An 18,255-nucleotide genomic window follows, 5' to 3' on the forward strand; every position below is an offset into this window, starting at 1 on the left:
GTCATGCACTGCTAGACACATAGGCTGATTTCCTGCCATGGCTGCCATGCAAACCGTGCTGCACAGAATGCAGGAACACCTTTATTGCTTTGACATACTGACTTCGTTTCCCTTGGATAGTTACCCAGAAGTGGACTCCCTGGAGCTCATGACTGTAGTAGCTCTATTTTTAATTGTTTTGAGGAACCCCTTACTGTTTTCCATAGCGGCTGTACTGATTTACAGTCTTACCAACAATGCATACAGGTTCCCTGTTGGTCAATACTCATTATCTCTTTGTGAGAATTGCCATCTCCACAGGTGTAAAGTGGTATCTCATTTTGGTACTGATTTGCATTTTCATAATGATTAGTGAGGCTGAGGGCCTTTTCATATTCCTCTTGGCCATTTGCATTTCTCTTGATAAATGCCCAAGTAGGTCATTTGTCCATTTTTTGAATGGGTTTTTTCTTGTTTTCCTGCTATTGAGTTGTGTGATTTCATTCTATATTTTGGAAATTGACCCATTATAAGATGTATGTTGTGCAAATATTTTTCCCATTCTGTAGGCTGTCTCTTCATGCTGTTCAGTTTCCTTTACTGTACGTATGATTTTGGGTGTGATGCAACTTGTCTATTTTTGCTTGTGTTGCTTATGCTTTTAGAGTTTTCAGTTCTTTATTATCTCTCTCAAAACAAAGTATAATTCACTAAGAATACCTAGAGGAATATTCACTGGATGTGTGGGAAAGCATGTGTGTAAAAGATAACAGTGTTGTGGGAGTAGAGGGCTGTGCTGCTAGAGGTGAAATTAGCAATCACCAAGTGGAAACAACAGCTCCACGTGCCTGCCTTTCTGCTGACCGCCCCTGGATCATAGAAAGTATGAGCATACTCTTCAATTCCAGTTCTCAACACTGCACTTCATGCTTCATGTTTGATGAGTTTACTATTTTTTCCTTCTTTACCTATTATGCTATCCTGATGAGATTCAGACTTCCTTATTCCTATTCACTTGTGCATTTTTAGTACCCAGAATATGACACATAGGAAATGTTCAGCAAAAATTATTTGAAAGATGGACGAAAAACATGGAAACTGAAAGTTAGAAATAGAAATTGTTAGCAATTAAGGCAAGCAGTAAAGGACACTGAGATATAATAGTTGTTTCCAAAACAAAATTCTTAGACTTTTTTTTTTTTTTGACAGGCAGAGTGGACAGTGAGAGAGAGACAGAGAGAAAGGTCTTCCTTTGCCATTGGTTCACCCTCCAATGGCCACCGCGGCTAGTGCGCTGTGGCCGGCGCACCGTGCTGATCTGATGGCAGGAGCCAGGTACTTATCCTGGTCTCCCATGTGGGTGCAGGGCCCAAGTACTTGGGCCATCCTCCACTGCACTCCCAGGCCACAGCAGAGAGCTGGCCTGGAAGAGGGGCAACCAGGACAGAATCCGGCGCCCTGACCGGGACTAGAACCCAGTGTGCCGGCGCCACAAGGTGGAGGATTAGCCTAGTGAGCCGCAGCGCCAGCTAACTTATTTCATCATTCATTGTAGCTCAGAAGTTCACACAAAGATCAATGAGCAGCAGTAAAAGAATATGTCTACAGAATTTAGCTGTCTTGAGTGATGGCGAAGACCCACAGTGCACACGAAAATTATACTTGTGTTTTGGTTTTTATACTTCTACTTTCAAAAGTAGTATAGTCTACTTTACATTCTCTTAACTAGGCAAACTAAGTGTTTTCATATAAGATGTTATTAAACTGAGAGGACCCCTTAGAAAAGAGAGGTATTTAAATTTGTTTAACCCAGAATTTTCCCACCCATTTTGATTCTGATTTGATGATTTTTGCAAGTCTGTAGCTATCTTCAGGGAGCATGCTTGGTGGAAGATGTGTGGAGTGATAGTGCAATGTGACCTCAATACTATTCAGTTGGACACTATGGATGAGGACTTTTTCGATAAGCAGGAAAGCAAAACCTCATTAACCCCCCCCATCATTTACCCCTTATTAACTCTATCCATCTAATGGAGGGAGACTTAGGCATCCTTTCCCCAGACAACACTTTTTCATTCCCATTTTCTCAACATCAAACCAAAAGTTTGTCAGAAAGGAAAAAGAATAGAATTCCTTCTTTCAACAATGTTCTTGTCAGATAGTAAATAAAACGAATCTTAACTCAGTGCTAGATGTGAAGCCCAGAAGAGGTAATTGGGTGTGTTCAAGCTGGATGCCTGCTTCTCACACCTCCTTATGCACCTCTCTGTTACCCTGTGACAATGTTTTGTTAGTGTTTATGACCTTAAAGCTTTGTGTTTGCAGATTCTGCCCTGGAGCCAGAGCCGTTTTTCATGTAATTCTAGGTTGGATGAATTCTATTTCCTAAAGTAAATGATTCCTTTCCTGTAAGACATATTTCTGAAATAAAATCACTGGCTTTTTAAAATATAATTAATGTTTTTGATAGTAACATAAATCCTTCACTGAGACATTTCCTAACTAGGACTTTTTCAGCCCTTGTTTTGTTAGATATTTCCTTACACGGGATGACATTCAACTGGGTTTTGTTCTTCAAAACAAAATTCCTTCATAGAGGTGCTCTCATATAAGCAGCAACAGTTGTTGAGATTAACTTTACTGTTTTCTCTATTGGGAGGTAACATGTTGAAGTTCAAATCTGTGTTCAGCTATGGATGTGGTGGAACGGAATTCATTGCTGTCCTGGTATTTTGCCTTTGAACTCCGCTGAATCGCAGCATTGTCTGTGTAGATCATCTCTAATAGCTTAACGTTTCTTAGTATTCTGACTTTCTAACAGCATAGCAGCCTCTCTGTTGATCTGCTAATTGGGTTGTTTCTTGTTTCCTACCTTTTCAGGGTTGGTGCAAGTGTGCAGTTCTCCTGTGAGGACAATTATGTGCTCCAGGGTTCTAAGAGTATCACATGCCAGAGAGTCACAGAGACGCTGGCTGCCTGGAGTGACCACAGGCCGATCTGCAGAGGTAAGTCCCCCCCGGGATGCTGCCTGGTCCACTTTCCTTAGTCTTGACATGTTTTTCTGAAAACCAGTGACCTGCTTAAATGTAAAATATCATCTACAGACAGAGCAGAACTTGACAGAACATGTATGTTTTCTTGATAATGCGAGTTAAAAAGAAATGCCTCCTTGTCATTTGTTAGAAGGCAATCGATTCCAAAGACATTTGGATTTTTTACATTTTGGGTAGAGATGAGGAAATCCAATAATTCAAGCTCGTACGTACTTGCTCAGTATAACTGAGTATCTATATATACACACAGCATGCATATGTATGGGTGTGTTACATAACCAGCTCCTTCAGGAAGTTTTATGGGAGCTTCCAGGACTTTCACCTTTCAAATGCAATGAGGTTGAATTCCTGGGTTTTAAATATATGAGCAATAAAGGGACTTTGTTAACTTGATGTCCAGTCATGCTTTTATTAATAAAATATCTGAAACTAATCTCTGACAATAACTGGCAAAGCAAAATATTCATCATCATCATCATCATCATCACCATCATCATGATCATTCTTTTCAAAGAACACACATGAAGTTAACAGAGGTCAACGTAGTTTTTTCACTTGGATTTCAGGCATGAACAGTCCTATCAGAATTATGGAAACTGTAGTGAGACCTGCAGGAAACTATTTTCTTTATTTTAAGAGGGAAATTAATAGAACTAAAATAAATTTTGTCCTTAAATAACTTGCACAGATTGTCTGCTTTGAAGACGGAAAGAGTGCTAAGCTGATGGAGCAATGGAGAGCAGAGTTTGGCTTTAAAGAAGAGAGTATCTTAGTATCGTATCCATTTGTGTAGCCTTTTCAGGGTAATGGGTCTGATTTTTTATTATTTTGTAAATGTCTGGTTATAAAGAGGTGTGATACACGATGTACAGGATAAGTTACATCTTGAAGTGAAATAGATGCTAAACCTGCTTTTATCTCTTACTTCATGTAAGCCAACAAAACTATACAGCAGCTGTGAAATCATGCGTCTCCTTCCTGCAACCACTCAGGCTTGGTGGTGCGCACAGGACACAGCTTTCTGGTATCTGCTGGTGAGGGCTGACAGGCAGATGGCTGTTCCTGCAGAGGAAGACCCTTTACAGACTAGCATCAGTCTCTGGCCAAGTAAACACATATGGCTATGCCCTTCTACTCTTCGTGCTATTCATTCGATTGTGTGTTTTCAACAACTACAGTCAGGCTGTCAAAGGATCTGTACCAGTATTCTTCTTTCCACCAAGGGATGGTGATGTCCAGGGCTACCAGTTACACATGAGGGCTAAGTCACGGTTATTAATTTTCTACTAAGAGAAGACAATTCTTTCCCCATTTAATAGCATTCTTCTTCTTGTATAACAGAAATAGACTTCCTTATTTTAAAAAAAAACTTAATCAGACAAATGAAACACTTGCATCATTCAAATATTAATTTAAAATTAATATTCTAGAGTAACATAGAGTACATATTTGTGCAGTCACCTCTTGGTGTCCATGGCAGATTAGTTCCAGGTCCGTGGTGACAAAATCCACAGCTATACAAGCTTCTTACATAAAATTATGTAGTATTTGCATGTAACATGCTCATAACATCCCATGTAATTTAAGTCATCTCTGGATTACTTATTTAATACAATGTAAATGTTTGTAAGTAGATGCTATATTTAGGAAAGTTCTTTAGAAAACAACAATTTCAAAAATGGTGAGAATACATTTTTTCATCAGCTGCTAGTTTTACCTAAAGATTTTAAATCTATTTACAGAGGGCTCACTGTGTACTATTGATTTTTATTTACTAATTTGTAACATTTTCTTCCTGTGCTCTGAATCTCAGCTTGAATTCAGAATACTTTCTCAGGGCCCTGTCTCTACCTTATGACCTAACCTGGCCTCAACCCCTCTGTGGCACCTTGGCATAGCTGAAGAGTCACCATGCAGGTTCCAGGCAGAGAAGTTTCTCAGCTCTCCTCATAGGGAATAAGAAAGGAGTCTTTGAGACTCTCTGTTCCCACAGAGCCTCATGTGTCAGTTGATCACAGTTGAGAAGACAATGCCTCCGCCCAGGTCTTTGTTGACTGGTTTGCTTGGTCTGGTTTTCAGGGAAAGTCACCTCTCTGTCTCTCACATCTAAAAGCAGGAGTTGTCAGCTTCATTCACTGCTTTTCCTCTTGTGTCTGGTGGCACATTTGCTTTGTTTAAAATAGAAGCACCCTGGTTATCAGGGAGTAGTCCTTTGATTCTTGTTACACTCATTGTTCTTCACTTTCTGGAATGATGACTGCAGGAGCAGGAAATGATTCTCGGGGAAGCACGATCATAGAGTGGCTTACAGGCACTCACTCAAGAGGGAAGACCGCCCATAGTGTCTCCGAGAGCATCTCTCCCTGGCTCAGGATCCTGCAGAGGTGCCTTCAGGTTTTCAGAGACCTCTGCGCTGTTGAGACGTCTGTGAGGCAAATCCCCAGTTTCTAGAAAGGACGGCTATGACTGAACGTCTGGACCTTGTGACCTTTGGGCAACCTCAGGGAAAGGCTGCACGCTCTGCCTGATCTCCATGTAATACTTTCGCCAGCCAGTTCCAGTGTTAAACATGTTTTGCCACTGGAAAAGATGAGAAATTCCAAGGTCATCTGGTTCTGGACACTTTATGTTTAACAGTCTGTTCTTCAATGTATCTCTCTCACACATCGGATTTTAAGTGACAAGAAGAAATCAAGTGGCATCCTCAAACCATGGCTTGGATGTCTCTTGTCACTCAAAAATCTTGCTTCTTGGGGCTGGCCTGTGACATAGAAGGCTAAGTCTCCATCTGCCGTGCTGGCATCTCATATGGGCGTGGGTTTGCGTCCTGGCTGTTCCTTCAGATCCAGTTCCCTGCTAATGTGCCTGGGAAAACGAGGAAGATGTTCAAAGTACTTGGACCCCTGCACCCTCATGGGAGACCTGGAAGAGACTCCTGTCCTGGCTTTAGCCTGGCCCAGCCCCAACCATTGTGGTTGTAGCATTTGGGGAGTGAACCAGCAGATAGAAGTCTGACTCCCCTCTCTCCCTCCCGCTCTCCCCCTCCCTCTCCCTCCCCCTCTCCCTCCTTCCCTCCCTCCCTCCCTCCCTCTCTTCTCTCTGTATCTCTGCATTTCCAATAAATCTTTAGAAAAAAAAATCTTGCTTCTCAACTGACAACAGACCTATTGTTTCTTCAGGCTTTGCCCCCTGTTTCAGCTTCCAGGAACACATCCCCACATCCTCTGAGTCCATGCCAGCAGTATAGTTCCACTATAATTTTCTATTACTGTCTAACATGCTCTTCCCAGATCTCCCAAACCCCACCCTACTCAGTTCCAAAGCTACTTCAGCAACCAAGCACACATGTAGAGAAGTCGGTCTCCATGCACAGGTGCAAACCCAGTGGGGTAGAAAGAGATGTGTGGTTTAGCTCACAGAATTGGTGTGCTGGCCATGGTAGCCTTACTTCAGAAGGACAGGTGGTCGGGTAGGGGTGGTAGTGAGCAGATGAGACTCCTGGGAGTGGGTCACAGCTGCTGTTCACAGGCACGAGTCTCTCAGAGGAAGATCTAAGCCCTCTTTGAAACCTCTTGATGAAGGAAGGGGCACACAGGATAATCTCCTTAACTTAGAGTGAACTGATAAAGGACTTGGGTTCTATCATGCAAGAGTCCTTCCCAGGAGAACCTAAATTAGTGTTTGAGCAACTGGCAGAGGGAATCTATCCTTCCTCTTTCCAACTCTTAAGACAGAATTGTTCTTGCAGCCCATTTGTACCCAGAACCATACAGAAAAGGAATTCTGAGGAACATGGTTTGTCCATGCCAACTGGACCCCCCAAAAAGCCATCTCAAACCAACACCTTTGGTGGGAGTGAAAAGTGAAAGTCCCCTGGATAGGGGCCTTTTATGCCCTAGCTCTAGGAAGTCAGGAAAACCAACCAGGATTCTAAATAAGGCATGTGCTGCAGGTGCCGCCTCATGCTCACACAGGTATGCGGCCCTGGCACATCAGTATTTCTCTAGGTGGAGCACACCCAGGGATGGCTATGCTGGGGAAGCTCTAGACAGCACTGTCCACTGGAAATTCAATGTCAGCTGTCTGTATATCTTTAATATATTAGGTAACCAGATTTAAAAATCTAAAAAGAAACAGGTAAATTTTATTTTAATAATAAAATGTACTTAACCCAAATTCCTAAAATATTATCATCTTAACATATGTTCACTATACATATTATAATTAGGTGTTTTGCATTCTTTCCTTTTTTTAGTTAAAATACCATGTCATGGAAACCCAGTGAGCATTTTGTAATTATAACTTGTCTCATTTCAGTTAAGCCACATTCCTACTTAGTAGCCATGTGCAGCTGGTGGCTGCCAACACTGGATGGCAAAACCCTATAGAGCATTAGCTCAGCCTAGGGCCCCACATCCTTCCCAGCTGTGGAGCAGTCACCACCCTTGCAGGTGTGAAGAGGAGAAATGAGCTCAGTGAATCAGGACTTGGTTTTTGGCTGGCATTCCTCACGGAAGATGTTCTCTTCCATTAAAATCCTTACAATTTTCAGGTTGGCAAATTTTAGTAACCCTGAGTCAATTATCTTTCCCTACTGTAATGTCTCCCCTTGATTATAATTAGAGAGGAGCTGAAAAAAAGAAAATATTTTTAAACAGGACTCCATTGTAACTATAGAAAGATAAATTTAGATAACTAAAATGTCTGAGAAGATGGATACTACAGAACTTCGCAGTGTTTCAGATGTCACTCAGAAGGTCCTGGAGATATTATGTGTATGTTCCACAATGCAAGTGCATTTTCACGCTATGCTGTTACCATAATAAATGGTCTGTGAAAAAGGCACGCTGTGGTTGGGATTTTCCTGACTCACTCCTAGCCTTTAAAGGAGTTCTCATATTGCACAACCATTTGTTAATTGTAATGAAATTATAATTTATCAATTATAATAAAATGCCCCTGCTGTATACATTGTCACACTAGGAGGGTAAAAGTATCTTGGAATGGTGAATTGAAGAAAGATTGATTCTCCAGGTTTCCATGGTTATGAAGGGTCTCTAACTCTTCAGTGACTACCAGGACTTCTCCAGGGAAGGACTACATGATAGAAGCAGTTGATAAATTGCTGTGAGTCAGAGTGGCCCTTCCATCTGGAAACCGGAGTGGGTGTCGGTGCTTACATTAGCAAATTAGCTTTGAGAACTAGGGGAGCATTACCTTTTCTTCCTGCTACCAAACAGATGAATGGTTGTTGTAGCTTGGTAATTATACAAGTGATTTTGTTTGAAATTATGCTTACTTCATTTAGGGATATGAAAACAACTATTATGATATTTTTGTACGGTAAAACATTATGAGCTGTTTAAAAACTGTGTAAGTATGTTTAGCTGCCAGTAGATTTTTAAATAAGTAAAATGGGGGTAGGAGGAGAGAAAAGAGGAAGAGAACAGGGTATCATGGATTTCTCCAGTCTAATGTTCTGGGTACCATTTCATTCTCTCCATATTTACAAAAGATGGAAGCAGAGACCTTTGTTTAAAGCTGTGTGTACTTTGGCCTGTGGACTGAGTATTTTCCATTGCTCTCCGAGTTGAAAGGGCACAAAAGAAAGGTGAAATAGTATTTGCAATTGTAACCATGGTTGCACAAAAGCTAATTGGAGCCAGCAAGGGTCATGGGATGAAGTTATCATTACCTGGGGAATGCAGTGTAGCTTAGCTAAGAATTATCCTTAACTTATTAACTTGTCATTTACCAAGAACTTTTACATCTTTTTTTCTTTACTATCCATGTTTTCTGTCTGTGCAGAAACTACCTTTGAGATAGTTATGAAAATACCATTTACACCTCGAAGTTGACTTGTTCTTCTGCAAGATTATAGATCCAGAGTTAAATTTACAATAATATTTTATGTATTGACATTTGGTTAGGTAGTTGTCATTTCAGAGATTTAAAGAAACAAACATATAATTAACTTTAATTCTTGTGAATTTAGAGAAATTTCTGTTGCTGCATCCAGACGCCTAAGCTTTATGCTTGTTATTTGAAGATCAGGTGGGAGAAAATGTGTCATTCTCCTTATCTTTTACTAAGTCATAGAAAATAATGCATTTTTGTGTACTGATACTATTATTTTGTGTTCACAAAAATAGCCTGAAAGCCAATGATAAGCTGGTGCTGATATTCTCGGAGCCCAGGTAGCGAGGTAGTGTCTGTGTGTGGGTCCTCGTATTTGCCTTCCTTCTACAGAGGAAGATTTTTTCTCTAGAAATCCATGTGGTTATCCGCCCAGTGTTGTCCCACTGCAAACCTGCATGCAACACCCTAAGAGCCTTCTCTTTCTTCAAAGCTCTGATTTTCTGCCGATGTTGTATGTTTGTAGTTTTTGTTGTTAATTTTTTCATGAAGGCAAAGAATTTAGTTTTGATTCCCTTTCTGCTGTGTCCTTAATGCCCAACACATTGAATTATTCAATGCAGCCATAGGGAGTGTCTTCCATGTTGCACTAAACCATGTGTGAAATGTTTTGCTTGCCCACTTTTGTTCATCCCTCATAGCAATCATAGATGGAGTGATGATGATTCCAGTAATTGAATAGACTGAATGGCTAAAAATTCAACTGTGTAGGATGAGACAACCAGTAACTATGAAAGCCAGGCCAGGAACTCAGGTCTGATAAAGAGAAGCAGGCTGTTAATCTCTGTGACCCACATCACCACTGTGCTGGCCAATCTGGATAGAAACATGAAGTTGTGGTTGGCAAAAGTGATTTCATCTAAAAACATACAAGAAATAGACTAGTATACAGAACTATTATTTGAAGAGGAAGTCTCCAATTTGTGAGTCCTGGCTTCCTAAAAATTTATACTTACCTGATTCAAACATTCCTTCTTTCTATTATTTGATTGAGTAGTTACTACAGAACAGAATTGATTTCCTGGAACTGAATTTAAATAAATAAGGACGTTATCACTTTGTATTAAATGAGACAAATTATGTGAAATAAATGTAGTTTACACTTAAATACTCATTGATTAAATAGATACGTGATATACATTGGCATTCAAAATAGGTTATCTTTTTCTCCCTATCTACTTTCCATCTTGATGTATTATTATTATGAATTCTCATTTTATCTGGAAAACATAGACGATGTAATTGAAATTTGAGTTTACAAGCTTAGAAAACTGTCAAATGAATGACATCAGTTGCACATTAGGTCATAGTTACTATCCAAGGACATTTATTAAGCATTAAGTGGTCATTACTCCTCATTAGAGCCACATTTCAAAGAAAATGTTGACTAAGAGCAAGGCCTGCATAAAAGTGGAAAGCGACATTGAACTATAAGATGTATAAACTTCTATATATACAATCCCATATAGGAATAAATGTATAGAATTTACAGTACAGTGCTTGACACTACAATTTTGTGATTACCTAATTATGTCACTAAATATTTTGTTGACTACTTGAACATCTGCTTAGTACAGAAACACATAAAATGAGCAAGTCTCCAAGGCCACTGTGAAATTGTCCAATCTTGATCAGAACAGGTTTCGCTAAGCTTCCCACCTGTCCAGGGAGCTATACAATCCATTGTAAGCATGGAGTGACAATACAGCAGAGTCCATGAGTGGAAAAAGACAGCCAGTGTGACAAGCTCCTGATTTCTAACTTTAGAGCACTGTTTTATGAATTTCTGGAAATCAGTGTCACTCCAATTCAGATCAACACAGAAACACCTGGCAAAGTACCATAGATGTAAAGAAACTGATATCAATGAATGTGCCTTGCCACCCACTCACTCTTCCCATCTTGCAGGCTGACTTTTCCATCACTGTTGTTCCAACCAACCAGAATCTTAGGGAAGGCAGCAAGCATGGCCTACTGATCATTCCCAGAGCTCTTGGACCTACTGACTCTGATTCATCCACTTCTATTCAGAGGGACTCTCAGTCCGTCCTGTTTCATCTCTTCTCTCCCAGGATGCTCTATTTTAACTCTTCTTCTTCCCAATGATTGGCTTTTTAAACATATAATAGGCCTGAAAAACCTAATCTTCAGCTTCTTGAAACTGATAGGGAAAGAGAAAGGGAGACTGTGTTACAGCAGAAATTTGTGGGTTGGATCCACTATAAAATTCATAGAAATTACTGAAACCCTTTCTGCCATGCAACCAAAGGGTGTGCACAGTAGGTAATATTGTGTGCTGCAGGAGGTCTGGAAGGCAATGGACATTCTGGCCTTCAGCATGTCGACATTTAAATGATAGAAGTTATGTTAACTGAAGCCATATGCTTGATTACATTTAGTGAAGTTCCTGCTGGGAAAAATGAGAGCTGCACGTTATTGTTAGGGAAACCTTGGCCCAAGAAAGTTGTAACTAGTTACTCATAATTACTGGAGTGGTCAGATGGTAAAGAAGCAGCTGGTGAGGATGAAGATGATTTAGAAGGGAAAAGGCAGAGGCAGTAGGTGAAATTTTCAGTGATTTCCTAAAATAGGGCAATAGAATTATGTACTTATAGCTGCATGGTGTGACTTAAGTCAAAAGCCATATATCAGTCATACTAATCATACCAATCAGCAAACAAAAATTATGAATGTTCTTACATATAATATTTCAACTGGTTATTTTGATGGCTTGATACAAATGGGGGTAAAGAAAGAATAAAAATAATTTATTATTTATTATTAAAATACATTGCAAAAATAGAGACATTTCTTTTTTAAAGATTTAATTATTTTGAAAGTCAGAGAGTGGGGCCGGCGCTGTGGCACAGTGGGTTGACACCCTGGCCCGAAGTGCCAGCATCCCGTATGGGCACCAGTTCTAGTCCCGGCTGCTCCTCTTCCAATCCAGCTCTCTGCTATGGCCTGGGAAAGCAGTGGAAGATGGCCCAAGTGCCTGGGCCCCTGCACACACATGGGAGACCTGGAAGAAGCTCTTGGATCCTGGCTTCGGATCGGTGCAGTTCCGGCCATTGCGGCCAATTGGGGAGTGAACCATCTGATGGAAGACCTCTCTCTCTCTCTCTCTCTCTCTCTCTCTCTCTCTCTGCCTCTCCTCTCTCCCTGACTTTCAAATAAATAAATATTTAAAAAAAAAAAAGAAAGAAAGGCAGAGTTTACAGAGAGGGAGGGACACGGAGCTCCTCCATCTGCTGGTTTACTCCCCAAACGGCCACAATGGCCAGAGCTCGATTTTTTATTCTACTCTCTGAAATAAATCAATCAATCTTTCTTTCTTTCTTTCTTTCTTTCTTTCTTTCTTTCTTTCTTTTTTTTTTTTTTTCAGGCAGGCAGAGTAGACAGAGAGAGAGGGAAAGGTCTTCCTTTTCCATTGGTTCACCTCCCTCCCCACAAAATGGCCACTTCAGATCAGCACAGCGGCCATCGCGCTGCGCCGATCTGAAGCCAGGAGCCAGGCACCTCTTCCTGGTCTCTCATGTGGTGCAGGGCCCAAGCACTTGGGCCATCCTCCACTGCCTTCCCAGACCACAGCAGAGAGCTGGACAGGAAGAGGAGCAACCGGGACAAAACTGGCGCCCCAACTGGGACTAGAACCCGGGGTACCGGTGCCACAGGCAGAGGATTAACCTAGTGAGCCGTGGCACCGGCCATAATACCAATATTTTCAAAGTTATTTTTAAAATGCTTTTCAGTGTCTAGTAGGTTAATTTTAAATTTCCGTTGTAAATACAAAGCTGCTGAAGAGTTGTCTAGTCTTATCATGTTTATACATGTCAGGGATTAGTGATGTGAGGATAGACAGATAAATAAGGAAAGGTCAGAGAATTTACACTTGTATGAGAAAGAGAGATCTGTGGATTAACCATCACACTAAAGAAGTATAGCCAGGAGTAGGAATAATTTATGTAATGCTGTGTCAGTACAATTGGAAGAGAGGAGCATATATTCCTGGAGGCAATTAGAAAAAAAGCAAGCAAACTATTTGCTTCTGATGCAGTCCTGCACCCTACAACATATTCCTTGGTCAGGAGTCTGAGTCCCTTCAGTTCTGTAGACGGGTCTCCCAGAATGACAACTAATGAGGGTTAGGTCCTCACCTGAAGGGAAGAACCCAAAGGGATTGTTAGCATTAGGATTAATCCGTCATTGGATGACAGTTAAATCAGTTTGTAAGGTTCCATGTTGTTTTTTTTTTTATTTTTTATTTTTTTTTATTTTTATTTTTTGACAGGCAGAGTGGACAGTGAGAGAGAGAGACAGAGAGAAAGGTCTTCCTTTGCCGTTGGTTCACCCTCCAATGGCTGCCGCGGCCGGCACACTGCGGCCGGCGCACCGCGCTGATCCGATGGCAGGAGCCAGGAGCCAGGTGCTTTTCCTGGTCTCCCATGGGGTGCAGGGCCCAAACACCTGGGCCATCCTCCACTGCACTCCCTGGCCACAGCAGAGAGCTGGCCTGGAAGAGGGGCAACCGGGACAGAATCCGGCGCCCCGACCGGGACTAGAACCCGGTGTGCCGGCGCCGCTAGGCGGAGGATTAGCCTAGTGAGCCGCCGCGCCGTCTAAGGTTCCATGTTTTAGGGTGATGAAACAGCGGTTCTCTTATATTAATTAATTCTCATTAAATTAGTTTCTTCTGTTCCTTTCTCAAACCTCATTTAAATTATTAATACTAGTATCCAGGATAATAGATTTCTAAAGATTATCTATTAATTTGGAAAAAATAATCTCCTTTCTTAAGGAAGAGGACAATTGAAGTATTTTCTATTCAAAACTAAGTCTTATTTTCTGGATTATGCATTTTCTGTGCTTTACTTGGCCTTTCATTTCAATTTTAAGATGTAAAACAAAATAATATTTTCTTTTTCCTTTTAGATTCTCCATTTCTAATCTTCCTCCTGGGGCCTTTAAGAAATTTTAAGGCCGGCGCCACGGCTCGCTTGGCTAATCTTCTGCCTGCGGCGCTGGCACCCCAGGTTCTAGTCCCAGTTGGGGTGCCAGATTCTGTCCCGGTTGCTCCTCTTCCAGTCCAGCTCTCTGCTGTGGCCCGGGAAGGCAGTGGAGGATGGCCCAAGTGCTTGGGCCCTGCACCCACATGGGAGACCAGGAGGAAGCACCTGGCTCCTGGCTTTGGATCGGCGCAGTGCACCAGCTGTAGCAGCCATTTGAGGGGTGAACCAACAGAAGGAAGACCTTTCTCTCTGTCTGTCTCTCTCTCACTGTCTACTCTGCCTGTCAAAAAAAAAAAAAAGCAATTTTAAACTCCTGTTTGCCTTGTACTGTGTGGAATTTTATAGAGTTGTTTGTGGGATCTAGTCTAAAGCTTGCAGGAGACATTGGAGACTGTCTTTTCCTTATTTAGACTTAAGAGGATGAAGGTGCAGGCGCTGGAACCATGTATTCAGTGCCCCTTGGAGCATGACATTGTGGAATCGTGAGCTGTGGCCTCCTGAGAGCCACTGTGTTGGGCATCCCATGACACTTAGTGCATCCTAGTACAGCTCAATGTACAAATAGACCCATACAATTAAATGCATGTGAAGATTTGTTTAATAATGTCAGATTTGAAGTGGACTAGTTTGATACTAACATTATCCACAGTGCTGTCATCAGTTGCCTCATGCTTTGAAAGAATGGTGCTTCAGAAATATAATAGGGGCCAGTGCTGTGGCATAGTGGGTTAAGCCAACTGCCTGCAGCACTGGCATTTACTACAGGCTCTGGGTTGAGTCTCTGCTGCTCCACTTAAGATCCAGCTCCCTGCTAATGTGGCTGGGAAAGCAGAGGAAAATGACCCAAGTCCCTGGGCCCCTGCCACCCACATGGGAGCCCCAAATGAAGCTCCTGGCTCAGCCCCAGTCCTTATGACCATTTGGGGAATGAACCAGTGGATGAAAAATTTCTCTGTCTCTCCCTCTATCTCTCACTTTCAAATAAATAAATAAATCTTTAAAAAAAGAAATATAATAAAATGTTCCAGTGTGGTATCGCAGATATCAACCAAGGATGCCAGGGCCACACATCATCCACTTGCCAACTTGAGTTCATGAACTATTTTTTATCATACTCAGTTAATAGCTAGCTTGAATTTCCATATAAAAATTATCTTTTTAAAAAATTAATGAGATTTATTTATGTATTTGGAGGATAGAGAGAGAGAAGTCTTCCATCGGCGGGTTCACTCACAAGATGGCCGCAATAGGCAGAGCTGGGCCAGACGGAAGCCAGGATCCAGGAGCTTCATCTGGACATCCCACGTGGATGCAGGGCCCAAGTGTTTGGGCCTTGTTCCATTGCTCTCCCGAGCCATTAACAGGGCGGTAGATCGGAAGTGGAGCACTCGGGAATCAGACTGGCACTCATATGGGACGCCTGCATCTCAGGTAGAGGCTCTACCTGCTAAACCACAATCCCAGCCCCCAGGGTTATGTCTTTACTACACTCATGAAAGGTCATAGAAAATAATATTATTTGTATGTGTTTTCAGCCAGAACGTGTGGATCAAATTTGCGTGGGCCCAGTGGTGTCATCACCTCCCCTAATTACCCGGTGCAGTATGAAGACAATGCTCATTGTGTGTGGGTCATCACGACAACTGATCCTGACAAGGTAAGGCTCCCACCTCCCACCTCCCACCTCCACATGGTCGATTCAACAACGCTGCAGCTCAGTCAACCAGCCAGGGGTGGGGAACCTCCTTCTGCCGAGGGCCGTTTGGATATTTGTAACATCATTGGCAAGTCATAGAAAATTATTGACCTAAAATTTAGCCTGCTTGGATTTATTGAGTTACAGGTACCTACAGTTGCCTTGACAGGGCCAAGACCAAATTATCTTATGGCCCAGGAGCTGGACATTTCCCACCCTTGAAAGCAAACAAGCTGCAAAGGCCATGTTTCCTTCTGTCTTACTGTTGGGATAAAACACTATGTCTGTGGACCCTCATTTGTTGGAGGATGGTGTGGGACTCAGACAGAAATGAGATTTGTTGTGCCTTTCTCACCTCAGGACTCATCCACCATTTCAGAAGCTTTCTTTCATCCCTCAGTACTTCTGCACGTTACCACCAGATGCTAGGAATGTCCCTGCAGTACCTGGATGAAGCTCTCTCAACAGTGTTGTCTGAGTCACTGTTCATGTTTTCCCTCTGATGGTCCCTTACGTTCTCCTGAAAGCAACAAGTGGCAGCACCTTCTGCCGTTAGCCTTACATACTTTAAGTAGAACATACATTTTCTCAACAGGTAGTAGAAGATAAAATGCCAGGTTATTTCTCCATAAATTGTGTACACATAGTTTTAAATTATGTTATTGCATTTTAAATTATGGTCCAATAAAGCTTACTGATAGTTAGGTTTCATTTGTTATAATTTTTTAATTCACTTTAAGTTCCATGTAGATGCTTTCTAGTGAATAAGCAAATAAACAAAAAACAAGTGGAAAATCTTACATTATTTGATTTTATTAAAAAGACTATCAGAAACCCGTTCTGAGAATGGATTTCACTAAAATAATCATTGTTAAAAAGAATCCCTTTATAATATCATTAAGTTTACTAAATCCAAGCCATTTGCCCATTATTGTGTTATTAGCAATGGTTCCATGTTTAAAATTACCACCTCTCCTTATCTATATTTTATTAAAATGCTCCTCATGATTATACAGAATCCTCTTAAAGCTGTTGAGCTACACCTAAAAGAAGAAACATTCTGATTTTATATTTAGTAAAATTTTCATTCTAATGCCTTCTGAGTTTTGTTTGTTTCAGTTCTGAAGTCTCAGCTAGCATTTATGTGAAAATAGAGGCTTTAATCAGCAGAACTGAGTAAAATCCAGGCTCTGGTAGGCTTTCTTCTCAAACATGAGGACTTGGGGGCTGCTGTTGGTAGGATGAAAGGCTCCAAGTTACACCACGGTGTGTCTCAATGCATGAGAGCTGGCTTGTACCCTGGGATATCAATTACACTAATCCAAGCCGTGTATTTTTCCATATAAACTGCTCAGTGGTTTATTTATGCAGATTTTGCCAAGGATCTACTATTTTCCAGTCCCTGTTCTTGTTGCCTTATATTCTGGCTCCGCTACTTTGTTGTTGCATGAATCTGGATAGCAAACAAGCCTGACATAAATAGAATAAACATTGTTGTTTGCTGGCTACTGACAAAGTCATCCCATTACTTTGTCTATCAAAAAGAAGAGTTTTATTTAATGCGACTGTTAAATGAAAATAGAAAAGCCACACAGGGGAGCAGCAGCCAGGCCTCCTCCGCGGCTGTGTGCAGTTCCCTAGGTTGCTCCCAGCTCCTCTCTGCTGTACCCGGTCTCCCTAGGACGCCCTTGACTGCCTCCTGTGCTCGCAGAGGCTCACACCTTCTGCTGCAGGGCCCCTCTGCTGAGCACCTGTGGAGCCTGCAGAAGCTCTCAGTCTGTGACACAGCCCAGATCTGCAGTGACAGGCAACCCAGTCCCAGCTCACCAGCAGAGGGTGGGCTCTGCACCACTTTCCTTACTTGGTCCTGAGCTGCACTCTCCACTGTCGCTCCCCTGCCCACAAAGGAACGACTTTGCTCACAGCTTATCGGTCTTCAGTAGACTTTTATTTAAACAGGATAGAAAGAGAAACCCTTGAGCAAGGGGAGCTCCGAAAGAAAGGGGAAGCTCCCGTTACTATTTCACGAATGGCTTATATAGTATATCATTGCAGAAGCATGTAATGCAAGCTTAGTCCATGCTACAGCCCATGTGGCAGCGCTCCAATCGGGTGCCTGATCACGCACAGTCCATGCACTCCTTGTCCAACCATAAAGATGATCACGTGTCTTCATCCAATCAAGCTCCTGGTCACGTAGCAGGCAGCTTGGACGCCAGCAGAAAGCTTATCATTGCTCCACCTGGCGTTTTCTCAGCCTTGGTCAGTGGGAACAGAAGTACGGGAAGCCCCAAGGCCATAGTTGTTTTGACTCAACCCTGGGGTCATGGAAAGGTCCCGATATCGCAGCTCAACAGAAACCATAAACATCCACACAGCAGTAACTATTGCAAACGGTCAGCAAGCTAAGCCTTAGCATGTGGGCCCATGGCTGGCTCATGGGTCCCCACACCCCACCACTCTGCAGTCCTCAGAAGGAAGGATCCAAGTGTCCACTGGGAAATCCACTCAGACCCCCACCCCCACTGCCTTCAGGATCACATCCAAGTGAAACGGGGCTGTCAGCAAGGGTCTGCTTTGGGAGGTAACTCAGGATAGGGCA

The 18,255-nt window shown here is 42.1% G+C and overlaps 1 protein-coding gene across 3 annotated transcripts in view; it reads left to right on the plus strand.

Moving 5' to 3' along the window:
* Positions 1 to 18,255, plus strand: part of CSMD1 (CUB and Sushi multiple domains 1) — a 2,053,194-nt gene that overhangs the window by 1,445,084 nt on the left and 589,855 nt on the right. For all 3 annotated transcript variants that reach the window (XM_070047233.1, XM_070047234.1, XM_070047235.1), the window contains 2 exons: positions 2,860 to 2,984; positions 15,493 to 15,614. In XM_070047233.1, coding sequence (XP_069903334.1) covers positions 2,860 to 2,984; positions 15,493 to 15,614 — 247 coding nt within the window. The remainder of the gene's footprint in view (positions 1 to 2,859; positions 2,985 to 15,492; positions 15,615 to 18,255) is intronic.

The sequence above is a fragment of the Oryctolagus cuniculus genome, chromosome 8, assembly GCF_964237555.1.
Source record: "Oryctolagus cuniculus chromosome 8, mOryCun1.1, whole genome shotgun sequence".
Classification (NCBI taxonomy): domain Eukaryota; kingdom Metazoa; phylum Chordata; class Mammalia; order Lagomorpha; family Leporidae; genus Oryctolagus; species Oryctolagus cuniculus.